We start from the raw sequence: 26,020 nt of genomic DNA, 5'->3' as shown, positions 1-26,020 counted from the left end.
TTGCGGATACTAGTGGGGTCCTTAACCCACTGAGCCACAACGGGAACTCCTTAGGGAAAGAATTCTTCCCCTGGGGTTAAGAGCATCCCTAAACCTCCTGAAGCTGTATGGTGCAGTGGTTGGGAATGTCTGGGCTTCGGCATCAGACTTTTCTGCTGTGAGTCCCATTACCACTTTCTAGTCACTCCTTAACCTTTTTGAGCCTCAGCTTTCTCATCCATAAAATGGAGCTAAATGGTAGTATTTACCTTGCAGTATGTTGAGGGTAATAAGTCCAGATAAGGACACGCTGCCCCACACACCGTCACCGGCACGCGGTAAAGCTTTCAGCAAAGGGCAGCTCTCATTAACATGCCCCAGAATTGTGAGTGATTTTTCAGAGGCACGCTTCTCTAAGGAGAGGGTCTCCTACAGCTTTCATGAGATTCCCTAAGGGGTCCCTGATTCAAAAAATGTTAAGCACCACTCACTGCTTGAGAGGTTTAAAAATAGCGGCGTGCCAAGCAGCCAAGAGCAGTGTTTATGTGAATGACAAATGGTGGTGTGGGCCTGGGGGCAGGGCTGCCCGTGTTGGAGCTTTTCTCTTCCTCTGCTGGACGCACCATCCCTCCATCCACTCATATCTGGCCTTCAAGTCTTGCTGAGCCCTGACTCAGTCAAACCCCTGCTAGATGCCGAGCAAGGCCCAGAGACAGGAACAATGTCGATGAAAAGGAAGATGTGTGGCAGCCAGTTTCCAAAGTGGCCCCCATGCCTCCTGCTACCATGTCCCAGGAGGGTTCCTTCCCACATGGAATCGGACTGCTGGGCAGCTGTGTTTTGTTTTGTTTTGTTTTTTGCTTTTCAGGGCCGCACCTGCAGCATATGGGAGTTCCCAGGCTAAGGCTTGAATTGGAGCTGCAGCTGCCAGCCACAGCCACAGCCACAACAATGTCAGATCCAAGCCACGTCTATGACTTACACCGCAGCTCACAGCAATGCCAGATCCTCAACCCATTGAGCAGGGCCAGAGATCGAACTGGTGTCCTCATGGACACAAGTCAGATTTGTTAGTGGTGAGCCACAGTGGAAACTCCCGCTGTGCAGCTTGATTTAACCAGTGTGATGCAGAGGAAGTGAGGCTATGCCAGTTCCAGTCCCACACTCTTATTATTTTTTTGGGGGGGGGCATACCCATGGCATATGGAAGTTCCCAGGCTAGGGGTCGAATCAGAGCTATAGCTGCCAGCCTATGCCACAGCCACAGCAATGCTGGATCTGAGCTGTGTCTGTGACCTACACCACAGCTCAGGGCAACGCTGGATCCTTAACCTACTGTGTAAGGCCAGGGATCGAACCTGCATCCTCATGGATCCTAGTCAGGTTCATTACTGCTGAGCCATGATGGGAACACCCCCACACTCTTTAAGAAGGCCAGCAGCCTCACTTTCCTAAGCCTAAGGAGGATCTGGGGAGATCTGAGCCACCATGTAAGAAGCCTGGCTACCCTTTTAGGGAGATCACAGGCAGTGACTGCACTTAGAGGAGATGCCCCGAGACCATAAGGAGAGGGAGAGGGGTACTCTGGTGTCCCAGCATCTTAGTTCAGTGCCCAGATGACCCCAGCAGCCTCCGCCATCTGTCTTCAAGCACATGAGAAATGCCGAGTGAGAAGGACAGAAGAACGATCCCATGAGCCCATCCAGCCCATGGAGCCACAAAGTCATGAAAGAAATAGTTTTGTTGTGGGAGTTCCCTGGTGCAGCAGAAACAAACCTGACTAGTATCCATGAGGATGTGGCGTCTATCCCTGGTCTCACTCAGTCGGTCAGGGATCCGCCTTTGCCATGAGCTGTGGGATAGGTCGGCAGCTGTAGCTCTGATTTGACCCCTAGCCTGGGAACTTCCATATGCCACAGGTGTGGCCCTAAAAAAGAAAAAGAAAGAAAGAAGGAAAGAAAGAAAGGGTTTTGTTGTGAGGGCTCAAGTTTGGAGTTGTTTATTATACATGTGGAAATATCACACATATGGACCAACTGAATGAGAACATGTAAAGGCAGTTTATTCAGAGCTTGCTACTCCAAAGGGAGCCAACCACCATCATTTGGGTTTTGGCAGAGAGACAGAGGCAGGCAGAGACGTCGAAATTTTATGGTGGAAAAGAGGGTAGGCTTCAGCTGTGCCCTGATGGGCCTGGGGAAGCTGAGGGCAGGCTTATTAGACATAGGACACCCTCTCTGATTGATGAGGGAGTGTGTTTGATTTTCTCTGCTTGGCCCTAAGTTGCAAGTGGAGGCAAAAATCAGGGAAGCTAACCAAGTTCTGGCCATTTGGGGCTGATTGTCACAGGGGACACTGCTTGGCTTCCTGGACTGTTTGCTAGAGCTGGAGTCTGATTTCCCACAAGTCTGACTTGCAGGTGGGCTTCTTGAGCTGGTTACTGTAGGTGATGGGATGTTTTCCAGGGCTGGTTACTGTAGCCTGGGGGTCAGAGTTCTCTTTTGCTCTGGGGTTTGGCTTTGCCTGTTTGTATATTCAGTCTCTTACATAACAATAGAGTCCTACCTGCTGACTGAGGAGGAGGAGGCCAGGTGGAATTAACAGAGCACATGATAGGGGAGCCCGAAGCAGGGGTTGGAGCCCAAATCCCCCTTAGCTTGTGCCAAGTTTGAAGAACAGATGAGAAGTCACCTGCAGATGAGGGCAGGAGGGACAACCCCGAGCAGAGGGGACAACATAACCCAAGGCATCTAAATGGATGAGACACTGGGGCAGGCAGCTGTGGTTGGGCTTGGGGTGATGGGAGGTGAATGTTGGCTTTGGACCATCGACACTGGGCAAAGAAGGGTCCCAGCCATTGAGGGTGAGAGAGTCAGATGGAGAAGCTGGAGGAGAGAAAGGGCGAAGGCAGGAGATTAGGAAGGAGGCAGCTGCTTGTGAAAGGCCAGTAGAAGGAAAATCCCCCTCATCCGGACTCGGAAGAGGCGACACCCCAAATCACTCATGAGAAGCGGTCTTGATGCAAACAGCAAGAGGATTTTTATTCCAAGCGCGCTGGGGCCCACAGTCGCACGCCACGCAGGGGTAGAGGACTGCGGCGGCGAGTGCGGAATCGGGACAGCTTTTATGGGGTTCACAACAAAGCCCGCGCTTCGCAAACCAATCTTTTTTTTTTTTTTTTTTTTTGTCTTTTGTTGTTGTTGTTATTGTTGTTGTTGTTGCTATTTCTTGGGCCACTCCCGAGGCATATGGAGGTTCCCAGGCTAGGGGTTGAATCGGAGCTGTGGCCACCGGCCTACGCCAGAGCCACAGCAACGCGGGATCCAAGCCGCGTCTGCAACCTACACCACAGCTCACGGCAACGCCGGATCCCCAACCCACTGAGCAAGGGCAGGGACCGAACCCGCAACCTCATGGTTCCTAGTCGGATTCGTTAACCACTGCGCCACGACAGGAACTCCGCAAACCAATCATTTTAAAACATCGAGAGCCCGCGCTCCGTGGACCAATCATTTTAAAACATCGAGAGCCCGCGCTCCGTGGACCAATCATTTTAAAACATCGAGAGCCCGCGCTCCGTGGACCAATCATTTTAAAACATCGAGAGCCCGCGCTCCGTGGACCAATCATTTTAAAACATCGAGAGCCCGCGCTCCTTGGACCAATCATTTTTTCTACAGTTCCGGAGGTCCGCATTTGCGTGGGCTCCTGGGCAGAGTGACAGATTGCAGTTGAGATAGGTCACTAGGGCTTTTAATGTGTAATCAATTCTTCTATGGTGCCAGTCAGTTTTACAGAATCCAGATAAGTGATTAGTCAACTCATTTCCTGTTATCTTACTTAGGCCAGGATAGCAGGCCCTGGAACCGCAAGAAGTGTGACCTTCTACCTATTTACTGGCAGGGTCTGGAATTCGGGGCATCTAGGGCTTTTTAGGAAGCTGGAGTTAGGGCTCTTTACTACCTTCTTGGGGTCTTGGAGGGTTAGGCTGCATTTTCATCCTTTCACTTGGTTGGGAGGGAGTTTCTGAGGTGGAGGCTGCAGGACTTGGTGAATGGGACTCAAGGGCAGAGAGAATGCAGGGTTTTTGCAGACCAAGGTGGCCCCTGAGAAGGTGTGGAGGAGGCGGTGTTCGTCTGGGGAGGGCTGAGTAGGGGGCATCTGGCCATCCCAGGAGGTGTGCCTGGAGCCATTGGCCATTCGATTTGGAGCTCAGAGCAAGCTGGGAGGAGAATGCATTTGCCTGGGCCCCGGTGGCCCCCCCCAAGGTCTGCAGGTGGATGGGGAAGAGGAAGGGGTGCCTGTGACAGAGAGAAAGAATGTCCAGAGTAGACCTGAATTGGAGTTGACCCCAGAGAGAGCTGTGTCCCAGACCTCAGGGGAGGAGATTTCAAGGGGCACTTTGCCCCCAGGGACAGTTGGAGGCCAGAGCAGGGAAGCCACTGGGTTTGGGCCTAAGCAGGGAACTGGTGCATGAGAAGTGGGCAGGATGCCAGGTGCAGGGGCTGGAAGGGAGAGAGAGAGAGAAAAAGAGGGGGAGAGAGAGAGAAAGAAGGGGAGAGAGAGAGAAAGAGGGAGGAGAGAGAGAAAGAGGGGGAGAGAGGGAAAAAGAGGGGGAGAGAGAGAAAGGGGGGGAGAGAAGAGAGGAAAGGGGGAGAGGAAGTGGGCCTACTGCGCGGGAGACAGACCTTTCAAGCGGTTTGACTCTGACGAGGAGAGGCGGTTGCTGCAGGGCGATTGGGTTTGGCAGGGTTTGTTGTTCAATGGGAGAGACTTGAGAGGGTCTATAGGCAGAGAGGGAGCCGTCAATAGTGGGGGCGGGGAACTGAATACTCGGAGAGAGGGGGCACCCCAGACAGGGAGGCAGCTGTCAGAAACCATGGCCTCGGGCAAATTCAGGCAGCAGGTGGGGTTGCCTTGGCCCACGCAGCATTGCTTTGGGTTGAATTGGCTGCCAAACAATTGCATGTACCTATCCTGACTTCCAACCTCTGGAAAAATCAAAAGCCGGGATCACCTAAAGGCCCCCCTTCCCACTGGGCAGCAGGGGCTAGAGCCCGGGCCTGTCCGATGGGCCTGGCTTCCAGGTTGCCACCCACTCATCCTGTCTCCCATCTCAATGTTTGTGTTTCTCTTTGGGCCCCTGTAGGCATTTGAATTGAAACCTTGGGGTGAGGAGAGCTGAGCCAGTGAGGGGCCAGAGCCAGTGTCTGGCAGGGGGCCTGATGCGGGAGATGCGGGAGGATGCTGAGCAGGTGAGCGTCAGGTGTGGAGGCCGACAGTAGGGATGGAGGGGAAGGTTTGGAACGGCCACTGCGGGGAGGGAAGAGGAAGAGGAAGCTGGGAAGGCCACGTGGAGTGACGCTGGGGCAGCTGCAGTGCTGGGATCAGCTAAGACTGTGAGCTGGGAACCTGCGGGTCCACTTTACACCCCTGGGTGATGGCGTAGGGGCTGGATGGAGGGGAAGGTGTCCTTTGGCTCTGTTACTGGGTCTGGGCAACCCCAGGGCTTGGGGCCACACAGACAGGGCCCCCGAAGACAGAGCCTACCCTCTCGGTTCCAGGGACTCTCCCAGGCTGGGAGCAGGCTGGGAAGCGCCCCTTGGCCCCCAGAGGGGCTCAAGACCAGGAGAGCCCCGAGTAGAGAAGCTGCAATGCTCCTGAGACGTGCCATCAGAACCGTCTCCTGTCCTCCGTGGCAGGCCCTCGGCAAACACACCTTCCCTCCCTGCAGCTGTCCTCCCTTTGAAGTCGCTTCTGTCTGCGCTTCTGTGGCCTCAGAGCTGGTTCTCTCAGTCACCCAGGGAGGGGCTTGCTCTTGAGAGGAGAAGGGGGGGTCTTATCCCGGAGCCTCCCCAGGTAACAGCTCTCAGCGCTCCCCTCAAGATTAAAACCTGCCGTCCGCGCCCTCTGCGGGAATGCGCTCGTCTGAGGCTTACCGGGAACGGTGCGCGCTGGCACACATGTCACTGTATCATGTAGAGCCGGAATGTAATTAGGCGATGTTGGGGAAAATTCCGTCTGTCTCCTGGGAATACTGGAATAATGAGCCATCACAGAGCGCCGAGGAGGCTGGTGAGGGGCTGCTGACCTGAGCCGGAGGCTCGGATCATTCATTAGCTCCGGAGGTGCTCCTGATTTGTCCCTCATCCCGGCTGCACGAACCAGCGGGCCGAGCCGGAGCCAGAAGCGGGAGCTTTAGCCGAGAGCCTGAAAGGGTGCTCTGGGCTTTGAAGCAGGGAAGCAAGCAAGTCATCCCTTCTGGGGGGTGGGGTGGGGGCAGGGATGGAGGCCATGTCCCCTACTGTGGCAAGTGGCCACTGGAGAGACCGAGTCCAGCCGAGGGTGGAGAATCCTGGGGCAAAGGAGCCAGGCATTCTGGAGAGTGGGCTGGGCGTGTGGCTGGCGGGGCTGAGGCCGGGAGGGCCTGCCATGGCCCGGGGCTGGGCAGACAAGGGCCCGGGCTCTTCACCAGCAGAGCCAACTGGGAGAGGCCGCAGGCCAGCTCTGCCCTGAGCTGATCCTTCCACCCCTTGAGGGTCAGCCAGACCCCCTCAGAGTGCTCCCAGCCCACCCTCCTCCTCCATGGAAATGGGCTGGGATCCCTGCAGAGGGCTCCTGCGGAGCATCCGCATCGGAGAAGACAACAGTGAGACTGTTGTGGCCCCGTCTGCCCAGCAGTCCCCCTCCAGCTCCCGCTTCTCCATCAGGCTCTGGCTTGTCCCCAGATGGTGCTACCCACGCCTCCCCATTGCAGTGAGGGTTTCACCCTGGGCTACACCCCCTCTCCCCAGCAGCAAACTCCAATCAGCTTCTTCAGCCCCAGTCCAGGCCTCCCTTCACCAATGGCCCAGGCCCTTCTCCTGGTGGAAACTCTGGTTCTTGGCACCAGAGCCCATGCACCCTGGAGGCACCTTGCTTCCTTTGCTTTCTCTCTCCTCACTCCTTTCTTCCATCTTCCTTTATTTCTCCTTCCTCTCTCTCTCTTTCCTAGTCTCCTCTTCACTTTCCCGGGTCCACAACATTCCAGGCGGGGATTGGCTTCGCCAACTTTCCAGAGGGCTCTCTTTGCTCTCTACTCACAGCTGCCTCCTGTTCCTGGGTACACCCTTGCTACGACCGCCACCCCCACCCCTGGCTACAGGGAGCTCTCTGTGGGCCTGATGCCCTATGAGAGCCTGGGCCACCCTAACACAGCCACTGGGTCTGTCCTGCCTGCAGTTGCATCTACATGATACCAGGCAGAGGCCCAACCTCTGCTGGAGGAAGGAGTGGATGACAGCAAAGCCCTTCCCCTGCTTTCTGCCCCAGGCCACACCCAGGGGGCATCTCCAAGACTCTTCTAGGCACATCCTTTTCTGGAGGAGTCATTGGTCTTCCACCTGCTAATTTAGGGCAGGTGTCAGGACTGGTTTCCTTCAAGCAGCAGCACCTTCTCAATGGCCCTGCTCTGGCCCTCTTCCTATTGCTTCCCTCCCCAGAAGGCAAGAGTCTGTGGAGTCCAGGAGATGTGCCCACATGGAGCCTGTGCCCATCACTCGAGGCTGATTCTGTCCAGTAGAAGTGTGGGCTACACGTAGTTTAAAGTTTCTTGGAGTTCCTACTGTGGCTCAGTGGGTTAGGAACCCGACTAGTATCCATGAGGATGTGGGTTTGATCCCTGGCCTTGCTTAGTGGGTTAAGGATCCAGCGTTGCCACAAGCAGTGGTGTAGGTCTCAGATGCAGCTCAGATCTTGCATTGTTGTGGCTGTGGCATAGGCTGGCAGCTGCAGCTCCGATTTGAACCCGAGCCTGGGAACTTCCATGTGCCATGGATGCGGCCCTAGGAAAAAAAAGAAAATTTCTTGCAGTCGCATTAAAAAGTAAAAAGCAACAGGTGAAATTCATTTTAAAGTGTTTTAACTCATTATCTTAAAGATATTACTGTTTCACCATGTAATCAGTATAGCAAGCATCCTTTTGCGTACTAAGTCTCTGAAACAGGCACATTTCAAGGGTTTGGTAGCAACATGTGGGTAGTGGCTACACAGCTCTGGACCACAATCTAGGTATTTGAGGCCTCAGAATTCTCAGCCCAAATGGCCCCAGCCTGCTTCCAGGGTCTCTTCCCTGTAAGGACATCTAAGGGCAAATTTCACCCAGAAATTTGAGCGGCTGGAAGGACCAAGACACAAGTTTGCCTCTGAGAAGGGGGTGAGTTCCATATGGATTGGTTTTTCTTCTTAGTTCAAAAATCTCCTCTGATGGGATGATGGGAGCTCTGAGGCACCAAGGGACAGAGGAGGCTGGGCACAGCCCAGGGGCAGTGGGGGGCCTTCGGGGTCGAGGGCAGGAGGCTGGGATCTGGCAGAGGCAGCTTGGACAGGCCCGGCTGGTGGGGGCAGTGGGGTGGGCACTGCAGTCCACAGACAGGTTAATGGCTCCTGCCTTGCACACAATTGAATTTGTCCTCCTGCGCCTCCTGGCTTTGGGGAAGGGCTTCTCCTTCTGGGAGCTCAGCTGGACTCCCAGAGCCACAGGGCCCAGGTCAGCCAAGCCTGATTCGATCAGGAGAAATGAAGGACGCAGGGCTCACAGACAGTCAGCGCCCAGAGGGGGCATTGGCTCAGCCCAGAAAGATAAGGACAGGGAGGGCCCTGAGGGGGCCCCAGTCCATCCAAGCTCTGCCTTCCTCCTGGGAGCTGCCATCCTCAAAGCGCAGTTGACAGGCGTCTGTAATGCACATTATCATCCCCTCCCACCTTCCCAGGTCTCTGAAAGGTGGCTTAGGATGACTCAGAAAACGTGAAGCCAGTCTGTTTCTGTCTGCGTCTGTACGGGTGTCCAGCACATGCTAGGACCAGGGTGGGGAGAGAAGAAACGAAGGAAAAGGACTCCAGGAGTTCCCGCTGTGGTGCAAGGGGATCAGTGGCGTCTTGAGAGTCCTGGGATGCAGGTTTGATTCCCAGGCACAGTGGGTTAAGGATCCCGGCATAGGTCGCACCTGCGGCTTAGATCTGATCCCTGGCCTGGGAACTCCATGTACCGCAGGGCGGCCAAAAAAGAAATAGGAAAAAGACTCCATCCTTTCTCTCCTCTCGGTACACTGCATCTTGTGTCAAGCCCAGCTCCCAGACATATATTGTGTCGCCTCACTGGGGGAGGCTAGAGGAATAGTTAGGGAACAAATCGTAAACCAGAGAAGATGTCACAGGATGCCAAATGGGACATGCTGTCTCCCGCCACCAGGCCTTTGACCATGCCTCCCCTTCCACTTGAATGCACCCCCCCTTTCCCCTCCAAAGCCAAGGAAGTTTCTACGCCCACTTTGAGGCTACCTTCTCCCTGGAACCTCTCCACTCCCCACCAACGCCGCGGGCTGCCACCCTCATCCTTGACTCTATAGCATCTTTGAGGCTCCATCACCCTGCTGATGGTGCACTTGTTAACCCAACCCACAAAGCATTGGTGAGTGCCTCCCTGGTGCCTGCCACTGTCCTGGGAGTTGGGACATCACCGGGAACAAGCTGACAAAGGCAAAGACAACCCACATGTAAACAAATAATGAAACAAGAGTGTTGAGTGCTAAGAGGGAAATAGAGCAGCGTAATTCCACAATCGAGAGTGACTAGGGTGGGGGCTCTGCTTTAGGCAAGGAGGCGATGCTGGAGCCGAGGCCTGAATGCTGAGAAGGAGGTGGTCCCACAAGGGCCTGTGGCAGAGTGGTTCATGCAGGAATAGCCAGCATTAAACTCGAAGGCAAACATATTGTATCCTTCCATTTGTATGAAACATCCAGGATAGGCCAGTCCACAGGGACAGATAGCAGATTAATGGTTGCCAGAGGCTGGGTGGGGGGAGGCAGAATGGGTGTGACTGCTAATGGGTATGGGGTTTCCCTTTGGGATGATGAAAATATTCTAGAACTAGATAGGAGTGATGGTTGCACAATATTTTGAAGGTACTAAATGCCACTGGATTGTTCACCTTAAGATGGTTCAAATGGGAGTTCCGTCGTGGTGCAGTGGAAAGGAATCTGACTAGGAACCATGAGGTTGCGGGTTTGATCCCTGGCCTCACTCAGTGGGTTTAGGATCTGGTGTTGCTGTGGTGTAGGTTGCAGACATGGCTCAGACCTGGCATTGCTGTGGCTCTGGCGTAGGCCAGCAGCTGTTGATCTGATTAGACCCCTAGCCTGGGAACCTCCATATGCCTCAGGTGTGGCCCTAAAAAAATAAAAGAGGAAGGAAAGAAAGAGAGAGAGAAAGAAAGAAAGAAAGAAAGAAAGAAAGAAAGAAAGAGAAAGAAAGAAAGAAAGAAAGAAAGAAAGAAAGAAAGAAAGAAAGAAAGAAAGAAAGAAAGAAAGAAAATCTTACGTTATGTGTATTGTCCCATAAAATCAAACCAAACAGCCAAAGCAAGAATGATCTTGCTGTGGTCTGGGAACAGAAAGGCCGGTGTGGGGGAACTGGCAGAGGAGAGGGCTGGAGAGGGGATGGGGGCTGGTCATGAGGATGCTGGGGGGCGGTAAGAAGTTGGCATTTTGTTCTGGTGCAATGGGGAAGTCACTGGAAGGTTTCAAGCAGGAAAGGAACGTGATAGCACTTACCGCTTTTGACCATCCTTGTGGCTGGGGTGTGGGCCGTGGGGGGTGGTATGGGGTCTGAAATAAAAGCAGAGAGACCAGATGGGGAGGCCACTTCAGGGGATCCAAGGGAGAGACGATGATGGCCTGGGACAGGGTGCGGGTGTTAGGGATGGAGTAATGCCGGTAGATTTAGGATTTATTTTGAAGGTAATTTCAGCAGGACTTGAGGGGTTAAAGGTCAAGAAAGTGAGAGAAAGGGAGGAAGGCAGAAGGCTGTTGACTTGAGCAACTAAAAGTGTGGAGCTGGCGTTGACTGAGATGCGGAAGCCTGCGTGGGGAACACCCTCCAGCACGCGGCGTTGGAGCAGCTTATTAGACACCACATGGCAGTGTCAGGTGCACCCTTGGGTGGGCTGGTCTGGAGTTCAGGACTGAGACATAGGTCTGATCTTCATCCCTGTGGAGGTGGCATTTCTTTTTTCTTTTCTTTTCTTTTTTGGCTGCCCAGCGGCATACAGAGTTCCCAGGCCAGGGATCAGATCCAAGCCTCAGCTGCAGCAATGCTGGATCCTTAACCCTGTCTGGGCCAGGGATTGAACCTGCATCCTAGTGCTCCAGAGGCACTGCCAATCCTATTGTGCCACAGCAGGAACTCCTGGAGGTGGCATTTAAAACCTGGGCCTGGGAGTTCCCGCTGTGGCACAGTGTGTTAATAATCCACCTGCAGGAGTTCCCACCCTGGCTCAGCGGAAACGAATCTGACTAGCCTCCATGAGGATGCAGGTTCGATCCCTGGCCTTGCTCAGTGGGTTAAGGATCCGGCATTGCTCTGAGCTGTGGTGTAGTTTGCAGATACTGCTCAGATCCTGTGTGGCTGTGGCTGCAGCATAGGCCAGTGGCTACAGCTCTGATCTGACCCCTACCTGGGAACCTCCATATGCCTAGGGAGCAGCCTTAAAAAAAAAAAAAAAAAATACACAAAAGAAGAATCCAACTGCAGTAGCTCTGCAGAGGCTTGGGTTTGATCCCTGGCCTGGCGCAGTAGGTTAAAGGGTCCAGCGTTGCCACTGATGCAGCAAAGTTTGCAACTGGCCCAGGAAGTTCCATATGCTGTGGGTGCAACCATAAAAGAAATAAATAAAAATAAAACCTGGATCCGGGTGAGCTCCCCTGAGGATAGTTGTTGTTATGGAAGAAGATGGTCCCAGGGCTGTGCCTGGAGAACGAGGCTATGTAGAGACCAAGCCGGGAAAAGCCCCGAGCAGCGCTGACCAATAGCAGCCAGCAAGGCTGGAGAGAAAAACAGCAGAGCCCTATTTCTGAAGGGAAGGAAGTGTTTCCAGAAGGGAGGGCCACCCCTGTCCAGTGCTAAGAGGATGAGTAGATGAGGACAAAGGAGTCCCTATGGATTTAGTGGTGTACTTAGAGGTCAGCCTCCCTTGAGTCTAAGCATTCAGCACATAGTAGGTGCTTATATAAAGGTTGGAGGGCTTGAAATGAGCAGGTCCTGCACTGTGTAGCAGAGACTGCCTGGAGCATAGGGGTTTGAGCTAGAAATCAGGTATCAAGGAGAAGTGGCTGAGGCGCGTGGGCCATGAGGGAGCCATGGTTGTAGGGAGGCTGGGGAGGCAAGGAGGCTGGGGGAGGCCGGGGAGCCCAAGAAACATAGGATTCCAGTTCGTCCACTGGACACTTTGAGAGGGCCTTCCCTCTGCTTCTTCTCCCCTTTTCTCTTGGGAGGTGATTCATATTTCAATATATTCCAGCTGAAAAAGGATCAGATTTTGAGCAGGTGGTAAGTCGGTACATGGAAATTTGATATATTTTGACTAATGCAGTTTGAAATTTGAAAACTGCAGACAGTTTTATTCAGGATCCATTTTTATGCCAACTCATTATTGGGGGAAAAAGGCAAGATTTCAGGTTTCCAGGGGAGGACGTGTGAACCCAGGCCTGTCACCACTAAGCCCCGCTAAGCAGGTTTGACCTGGCCGGCCAGCCGGGTCTGCTGCCTGCTGCCTGCTGCCTGCCCGAGTTCCTGCCGGAAATGCTTTCTGTAGTTACCCCTTGCAAGCATCCCCCTGGGGTTACCAGTCCAATTTAATCTGACCTTCAGCCCCACCTCTGTTGCACCAACTCCAGCAAATCCCCAGGGCTGGCACTTAAGACAAGTTTTGTGATACGGAAGACAGTATTATACAGAATTTCCACTTCCTTCCCCATCTGCCTTGTCCGCTTCCCCAGCTTCATGAGTGTGAAGCACAAGGAGAGGAAATATGTAATGAAGATGGGTGGAGGGCAGGGGGGGGAAGAGTGACGTTTTTGTCTAGGGAACAAGGACATAGTTCATGGGAGGTGGGGAGCTGCCTTTGTCGGGGGAAGAGGGTTCCCGAGGGGAACCTCATTGGAGGTTGGACCTGGATCCATCTTGTCTGAACCCTGGCTCCACTATGTTGGGTAAATCACTGCTTTGTTGAGCCTTATTTTTCTCAGTTGTAAAGTAGGGGTCTGCATACCTTTGCAGTAATTTGGGGGGAATAGTCAACGATTGTATGTGGTTGCCCCCAGGACGGGATGTGTGTCCCATAGGAGGGATTCAATACATGATAATGTACTTTTTTTTTTTTGTCTTTTGAGGGCCACATCTACAGCATAGGGAGGTTCCCAGGCTAGGGGTCCAATTGGAGATGCAGCTGCCGGCCTACGCCACAGCTCAGGGCAATGCAGGATCCTTAACCCACTCAGCAGGGCCAGGGATTGAACCTGCGTCCTCATGGTCAGATTCGTTTCTGCTGCGCCACAAAGGGAACTCCCATGATGATGTCCTTTGCTTTCCCCACCCCACCCCCCCAGAAACCTTTTCATGTGAGGTTCTTGTCTCCTGAGTAGCTCACAGCCTAGTTGGGAAGGCAAACAAGGGAAAGGGTGGGGTCTCTGCAAGCCCCCATGGTTGGTGATCTTCTGGGTGCTGAACTTAAGGCTCTGAGGGCTCACCTTTCTGGAAGGTGACTTGTCATCCTGTCAGGAGGACTTTGACAAGGAGCCTCTGATTTAGGGAAAGAATGAGAAGTTTGGAGAAAGCGTAATACATAAAGATGTTCCTTCCAACAGTACTTAAATTTAACTGACTCTGAAAAGAATCTATAGGTACACTCACACAGTCATAAATCGGAAGCTCCTGACAGGTGTACAGTAAATTTCCCCTCACCTGAGTCCCCGAGAATCTCCCAGGAGGAAAGTGATAGTACCAGGTTTGCCATAATTTTTTTTTCCATTTTTTTGGCTGCCCCAAGGGCTATGGAGCTCCCAGGACAGTGATCAGATCCAAACCACAGTCAAGACCTAAGTGGCAGCTGTGGCAGCACCAGATCCTTAACCCACTGTGCCGGGCTGGGGATTGAACCTGTGTCCAGTGTTCTCAAAACACTGCTAATCCCATTGGGCCACAGCGGGAGCCCCTCCATGATTATTTATAATAGTGAAAAATGAGAAACTATCTAAATTTCACAGATTAAAAAAAAATTATGGTCTGTCCACACAGTAGGATATTTTGCACACCTGTTACCCCACTGCTTTTTTGTTACTTAACTGTATGCTGCCTCTGGCCTCAGGCCCTCAGCACATGCTGTTCCCTCTGCCTGGACTCTCCACCCACCCTGGTGGAGTCCCTCTTGACCTTCGGAACTCCCGGCCCTCCCACCCCCCGACCAGTGGAACCCTCTCAGTTCTCCCAGCTGTACCTAGATCTCTTTTCCTATACTCCTCCTTATAGGGTGTGATTATATATATATCGTATGACCTTTTTTTTTTCTCTTTCTTCTTTGGCCTCCCTGCCCCCTATGGAGTTCCTGGGCTAAGGATCAGATCCAAGCCCCAGTTGCGACCTACGATGCAGCTATGGCAACACTGGATCCTTAACCCACTCCGAGGGGCCGGGAATCAAACCTCCTTCCCAGCACTGCAGAGGTGCTGCCGATCCCATTGTGCCACAGCGGGAACTCCTGGATGTGGCCATTTGATGAGTGTCTGTTTCCCCATCAGACTGTATTCTCCTGGAGGGTGGGGTCACTCTGCCTGCTGGGCTCCCCGTGGCTGCCTTGGAGCAGAGCTTCACAGATGGCGGCACGTGGAGAGCTGCTGAATGAATGAATAAGTTAAGCAGAAAATGCAGGATACAGCGCTGCATTTATAGCATGATCCCAATTTTATTGCTTTAAATAAAATTTTTATTTAAATTTTCTATATCCCTACCTAAATGAAGAAAGTCTCAGAAGAAGGTATAGCAAGGCACATTGATGGTTGTCAAGGGTAATGGGATTGGGTTGATTTTTCCTTTCTTTTTAGTTCTATGCTTTTCATATTTTCCACAGTTGGCAAGTATTATTTTAAACATTAAAACAAATGATGGAGAGTGACTTTAAAGAAAAAACTTGTGGGAGGAAATAGGGCTTGGGGATACTGGGAGGCCAGGGCTGAGTGCTACCTGGGCTAAAGCTCTCTGGATTGGGGGCAGAGGCTGGCCTCTGCGGATGGCTGGCCAGACGTGGGCCCCACCGGCAGGGAGGTGAGACGTCCCCTCCAAGGTTAAACAGCAGAGTTGCTCTGTGTCAGGTGCAGGTTCAAATTCCTGAGGGTGAGCCTGGCCACTGGTTGATAGCCCTGCCTCCCGAATCACCTGCAGTGAGGGAGGGGTTCTCCCTCACCCCAGGGAACTTAGGGTGCTTCTCCCACAGGAGAGAGGGGAGTGACTCAGGGATGGGGAATTGGGGGCTTAGGGCCAGACCGTAGATGTGCTTGGGAGCCGTGATCAGCTGGAGGGACCCTACATCTGTGAGCATTCTTATTTTCAAGTAAGAGACACCTGGATTGACTAACTTCCATAAAAGGCAGATTTATTTAAAGTATATGGGGAGAGTTTCCTGGTGGCCTAGCAGTTAAGGATTTGGTATTGTCATTGCTGTGGCTCAGGTTTCTGCTCTGTCTCAGGTTCCATCCCTGGCCCAATGCCGCAGGCATGGTCAGATAAATAAATAATAAAGGATATTGGGTCTTTCACGGAATCTTCCAGAGGGGTGGGGGCTCCACAGGCAGGAACAATGACCCAGCTGAAGGCAAAGACACTCCCAGCAGGCACCTCTAAATGTTCCTGTCACGGCCACTGACCCTGCTGCTATCCTAGCAAGCATGGATCCTGCTCGGCTCCTAGCTTATCTGCCTCAGTAAGTCCTAGTTCAGAATCTGGGGTAGGTGTGTTGAGTGACAGAGCCCAGGCCCTGGGCCTTGCCTGAGCAGCAAGGGAGGCTGGGAAAGTGGGGGCTTGACCGGCTCAGCTTCCAGGAGGAGGGAAGGGCTCGTTTACATAAACTGGGAGATCCCCCCGAGTACAGGAAGAGGGTTTAGTGTCTGGGTGGCCAAAAAGAGTGACACGTGTCCACAGCATACTGTCCTGGAGGCCTCTGGGGAGGACTGTCAGCTTGTGGAGGCCAGGAACTGGGTCTTTCGTCCCCAGAGCCCTCCCAGCGCAAGGCCTGGTCAGAGGACAGGAGGGAGTGAGTATTGGCTGAGCTCATGCGCTGTCGGCAGGAGTGACACGGGAGGGCTGCATTGCAGGAGCCAGAGAGCCCCAACCTTCCAGCGAGTGGTCAGGGGAACTCGCTTGGGCAGAGGCTGGGACCGTGGACATGGGAACCAAGGTTTGCAAACACTTTCTGTTTCCTCGTCCCCAGCAAACCTCTCACGTGACGGGGGTGGCTTGATTTCCCACCACACAGAGGGGCCTGCGTCATTGTCTTCCTCCGCCTCAAACTCCCACCTTCTTCCCTACCTTTGCTCTCAGCTGATGAGCCCACTTACTTCCTGGAGGAAAACAGAAGCCTCGGAGCCTAACCTGCCGTCTTCTCCGTGTTGGCAGCTCCTTTGGAGCGCTGGGTCTTGGTGTCTTTGGCTCCCTGACTCCTAAGGCATCAATTTTCTTTTCTCTCTCTCTCTCCTCCTGGATCATACCCACGAGCATGCGAACAGGCTCTACTTTCTTCCATCTGAAAAAACAAACAAGCTCCCTGAACCCCACGCCCCTCTGGGTCCTGCCCAGTCTCTCTGCTCCCTTCCCAGCCAAGCTTCCCTAATGAGTGACCTCTGGGTGCTCACAAATGCTGCTCCCTGGGTCCCCCGGGAGTATTCTTCCCCGTCCCCACAATGACAGGCTGGGTCCTGTGGGTGACTTTGACCAGTGGAGCATGAGCAGGAGTGACGTGTGTCCCTGGAAACGAAAGCCAGTCGTTGGCCATGTCCTCTGCCCCCTCTGCCACGAGACCTGGCAATACTGTGGGCAGAGGATGAGCAGAGCCTCAGCTTTTCACTTTAAAAAATTTTTTTAAATTAAAATATAATTGATTTACAATATTGTGCTAATTTCTGCTGTACAGCAAAGTGACCCAGTCATACATACATACGTATATATATGTATACACATTCCTTTTCTTATATTATCTTGCATCCGGTCTATCCCAGGAGACTGGGCATAGTTTCCCTGTGCTGTACAGCAGGACCTCGTCGCTTATCTATTCTAAATGGAATTGTTTGCATTCACCCTTTATCCCACTCCAGCACACCTCTGCCCCCAACTTTCTACCAGAAATGAACTTTCTGGGAGTTCCCGTTGTGGCACAGGGGAAACGAATCTGACTAGGAACCATGAGGTTGCAGGTTCAATCCCTGGCCTTGTTTGGTAGGTTAAGGATCCGGCGTTGCCGTGAGCTGCGGTGTAGGTCAAAGATGTGGCTCGGATCCTGCGTGGCTGTGGCTGTGCTGTAGGCTGGCAGCTAACAGCTCCAACTTGGCCCCTACCCTGGGAACTTCCATAAGCTGCGAGTGTGGCCCTTTTAAAAATTTTTTTCAAATAAAAAAAGAACTTTCCAGCATCACCAATTACCTTCACATTGCCAAAATCAACTGGACACTCCTCCATCCTCAGGTAAACTGTCAGCCACCCTCATTGCAGCTGATTCCACCTTCCTTCTGGAGAGACTCTTGGCTTTGGTCACACCACAGTTCCTGGCTTTCCCTTGACCTCGCTGCCCGTTGTTTCTTCTTTTTTTGCCCTCAGACTTGCTGTGTTGCCAGAGGCCTCAATCCTCTGTCTTCTTTCTTGACTCTCAGAGATGACCTCATCCATTCCATGGATCTAAGTACCATCTCTCGGTCAAGGCTTCCCACGTGTCCGTCTTAACTCTGGGCTCCAGTTTGGTAGATCCAGCTTCCAACTATTCACCCCTTTAAGGTTCAGGACTTTGCATGTCCTAAAACAGAGCTTTTGTTGGCCCCCGATGCCTGTTTTCCTAGGCTCCTCCCCCTACTGTACCCACTTCCTCGGTACCCGCCCCTCTCCCTCACTCTGGCCCCTCTACGAGTCCTGTCGATTCTACTTCCCAGATTTTCTCAATCTGTCCACTTCCCTCTGTCTCCATGGCCCCTACCTCCTCTGGACCCCCCGTATCACTCATGGATGACATCCCCAGGCCTCCCTGCCTCCCTTCTTGCTCCACAAACTTGAACTTGGGGTTGAACCTTGATTTGACATCAGAACATTCAGCTCCTTCTGCCAGGCCTCTGGGGTCTGGGAGCGCCAGGATGGTGGGGTGAACGCCAGGATCCTGTGAGGGCATGGTCAACACCCCTCTTTGATGCAATAGCTGTAACGTAATCACCAGCCTTGGGACCGCCTCGCCTGCAGCCCACCCTGGTAGCCGTTCTGGGGGCACAGCCTCACTGAGTGCTGCCAACACCCAAGAAGGCAGATGCTCTGACTCCCAGTTTCCACACTAAGAAACTGAGGCCGTGGGGGTTTAGTGACCTGCCCAAGCTTGTCCAGCTGAAATGTGCTGCCACTTGGGCTGGTGTCAGACCCAGGCAGTACATGGGCACAGAGCTGCCTGTGCCAGCCTCCAAAGTTGCCCCACCTGCCCTGCCCATGCAGGGACTCCTGCAGCGAGGAGTTGGTAGACACGGGTAGGCGGAGGGTAGGGGAGCCCAAGGTTGCTCCAACAAGGCCCCCTGAGAGCTTGGCAGCCCAATTAGCACGGCATTCCTGGCCAGGCCTGCTCGGGGGACCAGCTGCAGCAGATGAAAGCTGAAAGGTTATTCCAATAAGAAGCCGCCCACTTCCCAGCTCAGAGTGATCCTGGTGCGCTGGAGGGGCTTGAAGTGGGTACATAATTCAGCGTGTCAGGAGAGCGGGAGCTATAGGCAAAGCCAGAGTGAACACTGAGATAAGACGGGGATGTCACAGGCGGTGTGCCTCTCCTTGGAGGAGGGCCCTGCCCCCTCTCAGGCTGGAGTCCAGATGCTCAGGATGAAAGGGCTGGGCAGCCAGCTCCTCGATGGTCTCAGACACAAACGTGTGCTTACATATGCATATGCGTGTACCCGCACACACGTGCATGTAGCCAGGTACACATACATAGATAAGCACACATACCCACAGATGCACATGGATCTACGTGCACACATGTACACATGCACACACGCAGGCTCTGTCCTGGCCCCGGGCTGCAGGCACAGGGCTCAGGTGTGGGAGGGTGTCTGGAAAACACTCATTCTTCACACCTGCCTGTTTATCCCCTCCCCACCTGTGGCCAGAGATTGGGGGTGAGGGTCGCCAGGGCCCAGTCACCAGCAGGTAGGGTGACTGATGTCCTTGTTTGTTTGGGACTTTCAGGTTTTAGCCCTGAAAGTTTCCTGTGTCCCAGGAAAACCCTGAGACTTGGGCAAACTCGCACTGGTCCCCCTGCCCCAGGAGCACTTAATTCGCAGTCTTAAAATGCAAAAGTCACTGTTAGTACATGAATCAGCCATCAGAGGGTCGGGGCTCCCATGGGCCACACAGAAGGGGCACCGGGGGCACAGGAAGAGCCTTGGTGACACAGTGCCAGCCTCCATGAGAGGAAACCAGCAAGGTGATGATCCATGGCCAGGGCACCCCCCCGCTGGCAGGGGTAGGGGTGCCAGAGGCAGCTGGGGTTGGCTGGGAGAGCTGGTCCAGGGCCCTGGAAATGAGACCAGCTTCCAGGGTGCAGCAGACTCACCTGAGACACCCCAATGCCAGTGGGAGGGGCAGGGGTAATTACAAGGGCAGCTTCCCTGGCCAGGGTCCCCTGGGATCTGGATGGTTCTGAAGGATGGAGAGCAGCTCTCAGCGTCACCCGGGGTCCCTGCCTCCTCCTGGACCCCTCCCAGGGGAACAGCACGGTGGCTCCTGCCCCAGGTCCCTCCCTTTTATCTGACCCCCCCCACCTGCCAAGTGTGTTCACATGCCAGCTGCTAAGCCCACACCTAGATTTTTGTACAGTTGGCTCTTTTATCCGAACTGTGGTCTTCACCTGGTTTTCCCCCGTACCCCAACATCCCCTGGGGACCCCTGCCTGAGGAAGGGGTATGGTTCTTTGTGGAACACCCCCTGCCTTCTCTGGAGACCATGTCAGAGAATCCCCTCCTGGGTCCTTAAAGAGGCAGAGCCACAGCAGCAGGCAGATGGCCTGTCTGCCCCAGCCCAGGTCAGGGGGCAGGAAACCTCCCCCACCCCCCAGCACACAGAGTAGTTCTGAGGATCAGGGAAGTGCAAGCAGAAGAGCTTTGTAAACTCCAGAAGCTGCACAAATGTCGGCAGTATTAGCGCTGAGCCTGCTCCAGCCCCTCCAGCTCCCACCTCGAGCTGCTCTCCCTGCCTGACTAAAGGGCAGGGATGCCCCATCCCTGCAGGACCCCAGCGGGTGGGGGGTTCTGCTGTGGCCCTGCGGTTCCCACCAGCACAGCCTCATGGCCATGACCCTGGCCCCTTCAGCACACTGAGCGCTCTGAACGCCCTTGAGCTGGTGGGCACCCTGGGCTCCCTCAGAGTGGCAGAGTGGGGCTACCTCCCTGGGGCAGCCTGGGCCTGGGTGAAGCGCAGTGCTGAGGGAGTGGCGGGCTCTATAAAAGGGCCCTCCTCCCAACCCCCCCGGGGGCTGGAGGCTCAAGCCTCACCCTTCCCGTCACCCCCTGTGGGGCTGGGGCCCTCCTGGGCAGTGGCCGGTTGGAGGTCAGACTCCACGTGGGGAGCGCTGGCTTAACCATCACTTCCTGTTCCCATTACTCTGGGGAAATGAGGGGAAATGAGGCCGAGGAGACCCCTACCAGAGGCTTGGCCTGCAAACTGAAGGCAGGGCCAGGGCTGCAGAGCACGGCCCCTCCCAGAAGGGTCCTCACAGCTGCACTGTCACCACCACCACCACCACCACCGAGGTCATAATTGCTCTGAAAATCGCAACTGAACACAATTATGCAAAAAACAAATTATGTGTGATGATTTTTATGTGTTGGAAACGTTTGGTGGAAGCCGGGTGATTACAGCGGGATGGGAAGCAGCTGCCACTCTCTGGGAGCCCATAACTCCCAACAGCTGGGTGCTGTCACTTATTTACAATGCCATTCCTGGGAGGAAAGAGGGGATGGCAGGGGTGGCGAGGCCCACCTGAGCCTGGGCAGGCGGCTGGGGTTGTGGCCAGCCCAAGAGTGGCTGGAAGGGCTGGTTCTCTCGTTCCTGCGCTCTGGCGCAGCTGGCAGCAGGAAGGATCGGCGGAGCTGCCTCAGGCCCCCGCTCTCCCCAGAGGCCTGCTGGCCAAGCCGGAGGCGCAGGAGCAGGAGGCCAGCCCGGGTGGGATGGCTGCCTGGTCCTGCAGGGTGGGGGTCTCCAGGCCTGGAGCCTGTCCCCCCAACCCTGGCGCGCCTGCCAGGCTGCCCGGGGCAGCTGTGACCCTGGAAAAAGGCAGGTAATGATGATCGTCCATAATGAGGCTGCTCCGATAATGAGCGCGGGGCTATTATCCGACCACAGGCTGGACACATCCGAAAATAAATTATTTTAAGGATCCATTAACGAATGCCTAATTAATGCCCAATTAGAGGGAAGCTACAGAGGAAATGCTCCGGACAGTCACGAGGCGAAGCCTGATTTGCAGCCACGGGCTGGAATCTCCAGCAAGGCGGGGAGAGGGGAGGGGCCAAAAGATGGACCCCAGTTGGGGGAAGCCTCACTCTGGCTGCTCCTTGGACCCCGGAACCATCAGCCCTGGTGCCCCCTCCCCGGTCCTTCACACACATACATACGTCTTCTGTAAGGGACAACTATTGCTATTAAGAAATGAGGAAATTGGAGTTTCCTTTGTGGCTCAGTGGAAACAAACCCGACTAGCATCCATGAAGTCGTGGGTTTGATCCCTGCGCCCGCTCAGTGGGTTAAAGGATGGTGCATGAACTGTAGTGTGGGTTGCAGATATCGCTGGGATCCAGCGTGACTGTGGCATAGCCCAGCAGCCATAGCTCGGATTTGACCCATAGCCTGGGAACTTCCACCTGGCCCTAAAAAAAAAGAAGAGAAAAAAGAAATGAGGAAACGGAGGCAGAGGGGGTGTAGTGTCGCATATTGCGTATTTGGGGACGCAGGCAATGTAAATGAGACATCTTTCAAGATAAACTTTGGCCTCATGCATGCTTTGCTTGTTATTGGGAATAATTTAAAAAGATTGCTCAGAACTCCATATGAGATATTTACTCTGTTGAAACAAGAGCCTGCACCACTATCTGTGCATGCAGATAAGGGCAAGTAAGTGGCAGAGCTGGGACAGTAACTAGAGGCTGGCGACTGTGTCTGTAGCTGTGACCTCCGCTCCCAGGGGGAAAAGGCAGAGCCTGAGGGGGTGGGGCTCAGCAGGTAGGGGCGGGGCTGGGGTTTCAGGGGGTGGAGCTAAGGAAGTAGGTAGGATGAAGGTGGGGGATCAGAACCTCACAGCCCACGCTGGGGATGGAACCCCAGTAGAGGTGGGGCACAAGAGCGTGGGGCGCCATCAGAAGCCAGGCCCTCAGGAGGCTACCACCTCGGACCGCAGAGCGCAGCAAAGGCGGGGACAGAGCCCCTCGGCTAAGGAGGGTCACAAGCCCATCCCGCCCGGCACCCTGAGCGTCTCCCCGCTGCCCGGCAGCCCCTGACCTGGCTGTGCTCTCTCTCTCTCCCCCCGCCAGGGTGCTGTGTGGAACTGCTGCTGCTGCTGCTGGCCGGGGAGCTGCCCCTGGGCAGCGGCTGCCCACGGGACTGCGTGTGCTACCCCTCTCCCATGACGGTCAGCTGCCAGGCGCACAACTTCGCCGCCATCCCCGAGGGCATCCCGGAGGACAGCGAGCGCATCTTCCTGCAGAACAACCGCATCGCCCTCCTCCAGCAGGGCCACTTCAGCCCTGCCATGGTCACTCTGTGGATCTACTCCAACAACCTCACCTTCATCGACCCCAACACCTTCCAGGGCTTCGTGCACCTGGAGGAGCTGGACCTCGGCGACAACCGGCAGCTGCGGACGCTGGCGCCCGAGACCTTCCAGGGCCTGGTAAAGCTCCACGCCCTCTACCTCTATAAGTGTGGGCTCAGCGCCCTGCCAGCGGGCATCTTTAGCGGCCTGCACAGTCTGCAGTACCTCTACCTGCAGGACAACCACATCGAGTACCTCCAGGATGACATCTTTGTGGACCTGGTCAACCTCAGCCACCTGTTTCTCCACGGCAACAAGCTGTGGAGCCTGGGCCAGGACACCTTCCGCGGCCTGGTGAACCTGGACCGGCTGCTGCTGCACGAGAACCAGCTGCAGTGGGTCCACCACAAGGCTTTCCACGACCTCCGCAGGCTGACCACCCTCTTCCTCTTCAACAACAGTCTCTCCGAGCTGCAGGGAGACTGCCTGGCACCGCTGGCAGCCCTGGAGTTCCTCCGCCTCAACGGGAACGCCTGGGACTGTGGCTGCAGGGCGCGCTCCCTGTGGGAATGGCTGCAGAGGTTCCGTGGCTCCAGCTCCGCTGTCCCCTGTGTGTCCCCCGCGTCTCTGCACGGCCAGGACCTGAAGCTGCTGAGGGCCGAGGACTTCCGGAACTGCACGGGGCCGGTGTCCCCACACCAGATCAAGTCACACACGCTCACCACCACCGACAGGGCCTCCCGCAAGGAGCACCACCCACCCCACGGCCCTGCCAGGGACAAGGGCCACCCGCATGGCCATCTGCCCGGCTCCCGGTCGGGCTACAAGAAGCCGGGCAAGAACTGCACCAGCCACAGGAATCGCAACCAGGTCTCCAAGGCGGGCACCGGGAAGCAGGCCCATGAGCTGCAGGACTACGCCCCTGACTACCAGCACAAGTTCAGCTTTGACATCATGCCCACGGCACGGCCCAAGAGGAAGGGCAAGTGTGCCCGCAGGACCCCCATCCGTGCCCCCAGCGGGGTGCAGCAAGCTTCCTCAGGCAGTTCCCTGCGGGCCTCCCTCCTGGCCTGGATCCTGGGGCTGGTGGTCACTCTCCGCTGAGGGCGCTGGACACCAGCACCCAGCACTGCCACACGTCCACCAAGGAACAGGATTTCTTTTCTTTTTTTACAAGTGGAGGTTCTGCTGGGTTTCAGGCAAAGGCTGCTAGAGGTTTCAGCTGCCGTCTGGGCTCCTGGCTGCTGGATTATAAATACAAAGTGTACAGCCCCAAGGGGGAGGGGATTGGCGCATCTCACCCAGCTGTCCCAGCCAGCGCCCCGCCGAGCACCCACGGACCGCATCCACCCAGCACGGCAGTTAAAGCTGCAAAGTGAATCCTGCATTGGCAACAACGGGACCGTGCCCCCACGGGAGCTGGGCTCTGTGGAATCCTGGTCATTTGGAGAGGTCTGAAGGGCCCCGCCATCCCCCAAGGATGCAGGACTCAGAGAAGAACAGCCAAGATGCACCCAAGAGGCTGGTCCGACACCAGCTATCTGGGAGCACATGAGCAGGTGGCATTTTTGGCTCGTGCCTGAGGCCACTGAGTCACCCTGCCCTAAATCCAACCACGTGCCACCTTCAGCCCCTTCCTTGAGGGTAACGCCTCTCACTCCTGATGTCTCAGGCAAGCCTGGAAGACCCAGGCCCACCTGCTGGGCTCCAAGAACCACTTACCAAAGGAAAGATCATCAGAGGCTGAAATTTAGAGCTTCATCTTGTGCAATGAGGTTCTCACAGGAGGTGCAGTTTTATAACTACGTCCACTTATATATCTACACACTCTCTACATATATATATATATATATACACACACACACACACAAATGCACAGGCCCTCGCCCTACTCCCTTACCAAACTGTATGTCTTATCATGTTTATAAACTATACAGAAACCTATATCTGCTGAACTAAGGATTGTATTGGTGATTTCTAGCAGGAAAGGAATCCTAGGATTGTTGTCTAGAATCCCAACGTGGCAACAGTAGTTCCCACGTAACCTGATCTTGCCAGGGCCTGGGGCGAAGGGACAGTGGGGGAGGGTCAGGGAGAAGGGGAGGCAGCAAGAATCACTTCAGGGGACCAATATTCTTAGATATTTAGAGCATCACCATGTTTTTATATGCAACACAATCCCGTCTGCTGCCCTGGAGCACTCAATCGCCCCCAATATAGTAGCTGTTGGCATCAGGGTGAGAAGCAAGAAGCAGCTTCTTGGCCATCAGGGAGTCAGGCCCTAGGGAAGGGCTGGATGGAAAAGGGGAAGGAAGGGACTTTGGGTTTCTGAGGCCGGTGGGCGAGGCAGCATCCACAGTGTTAGTCCAACAAGCTGGGCAGTGTTGTCAGCCTCGTGTTTTGCCAGCAACGGTCTGGAAGGGCCAGGGAGGCTCTGGGCCTGAGCCCAGGCCTCCAGCTTGGCTCAGCTGCTGAATTTTTCCTTGAGGCTCTTTGATGGGCATCCCAGCAAGGGTCCTGTGGCGGGTAGCAGGAGGGAAAGCATCAGGTGGCCTTAGCAGAAGGGGGACAAAGAGGGCATTTCAAGAACCATCTCAGGCACTTCTGCATTACGGAGGCCCCGCCCTTCCTGAACCCTCTGAAGATGCCAGGGATGGGCAGAGGTCGGGGGAGATGCCCAGACTCAGGGGTCAGGAGCGGGGCCGTGCAGGGAATGGAGCGGCAAGTTCAGACAGAGGAAAGGGGCTCAGGTCAAGGTCAGCCATGCTGCTGGCTGGGGTCTGGGCGGACACAATCTTTTTTTGGCTTCGCCCAAATCCAAATGCCCCACCAGAGAGGATGTGTGTGAGGAGCAAGAAATATTGAATCCAATTAAGAGAGAAAAATAATAATAAAAAAATTCTCTTGGATAAGAACCCTGTTTCTCATTTCCTAACCCCAGATTGCTGAAGGAGTGGCAGAGCTGGGGCTTTTGCAGTGGGTGTGTGAGCCTGGCCGGGTGCAGCTCTGAGAACACAAGCACATTTGTTGAAGGGAGGAGCTGTTTGGGGCAGGGGCACGCTGACTCACTGGGATGTGAGTGCATACACACACACACACACACACACACACTCACTCTCTCTCTCTCTCTCTGTTCCGTGGATCGTCCCTCACCAGCACAGAACATGACTCACTTCCCACGTTCTGGCTGCACTGGGA

At 54.7% G+C, this 26,020-nt stretch overlaps 1 protein-coding gene across 2 annotated transcripts in view; it reads left to right on the top strand.

Annotated features, from left to right (window-relative positions):
• The window catches only part of RTN4RL1 (reticulon 4 receptor like 1), a 71,938-nt gene extending 46,201 nt beyond the window's left edge, over positions 1-25,737 (top strand). For both annotated transcript variants that reach the window (XM_021067605.2, XM_005669111.4), the window contains exon 2: positions 22,602-25,737. In XM_021067605.2, coding sequence (XP_020923264.1) covers positions 22,694-23,926 — 1,233 coding nt within the window. In that variant the 5' untranslated portion in view covers positions 22,602-22,693 and the 3' untranslated portion in view covers positions 23,927-25,737. The remainder of the gene's footprint in view (positions 1-22,601) is intronic.
• The last annotated feature ends 283 nt before the right edge of the window (positions 25,738-26,020 follow it).

This window comes from Sus scrofa, chromosome 12 (genome assembly GCF_054392235.1).
Source record: "Sus scrofa isolate SSC_HxYL_T2T_F1_AM1 chromosome 12, Sscrofa_HxYL_maternal_Yorkshire_Landrace_v2.0, whole genome shotgun sequence".
Lineage (NCBI taxonomy): Eukaryota > Metazoa > Chordata > Mammalia > Artiodactyla > Suidae > Sus > Sus scrofa.
Note: the sequence above shows the minus strand (reverse complement) of the source record. Positions and strands in the feature narration are given on the sequence as shown.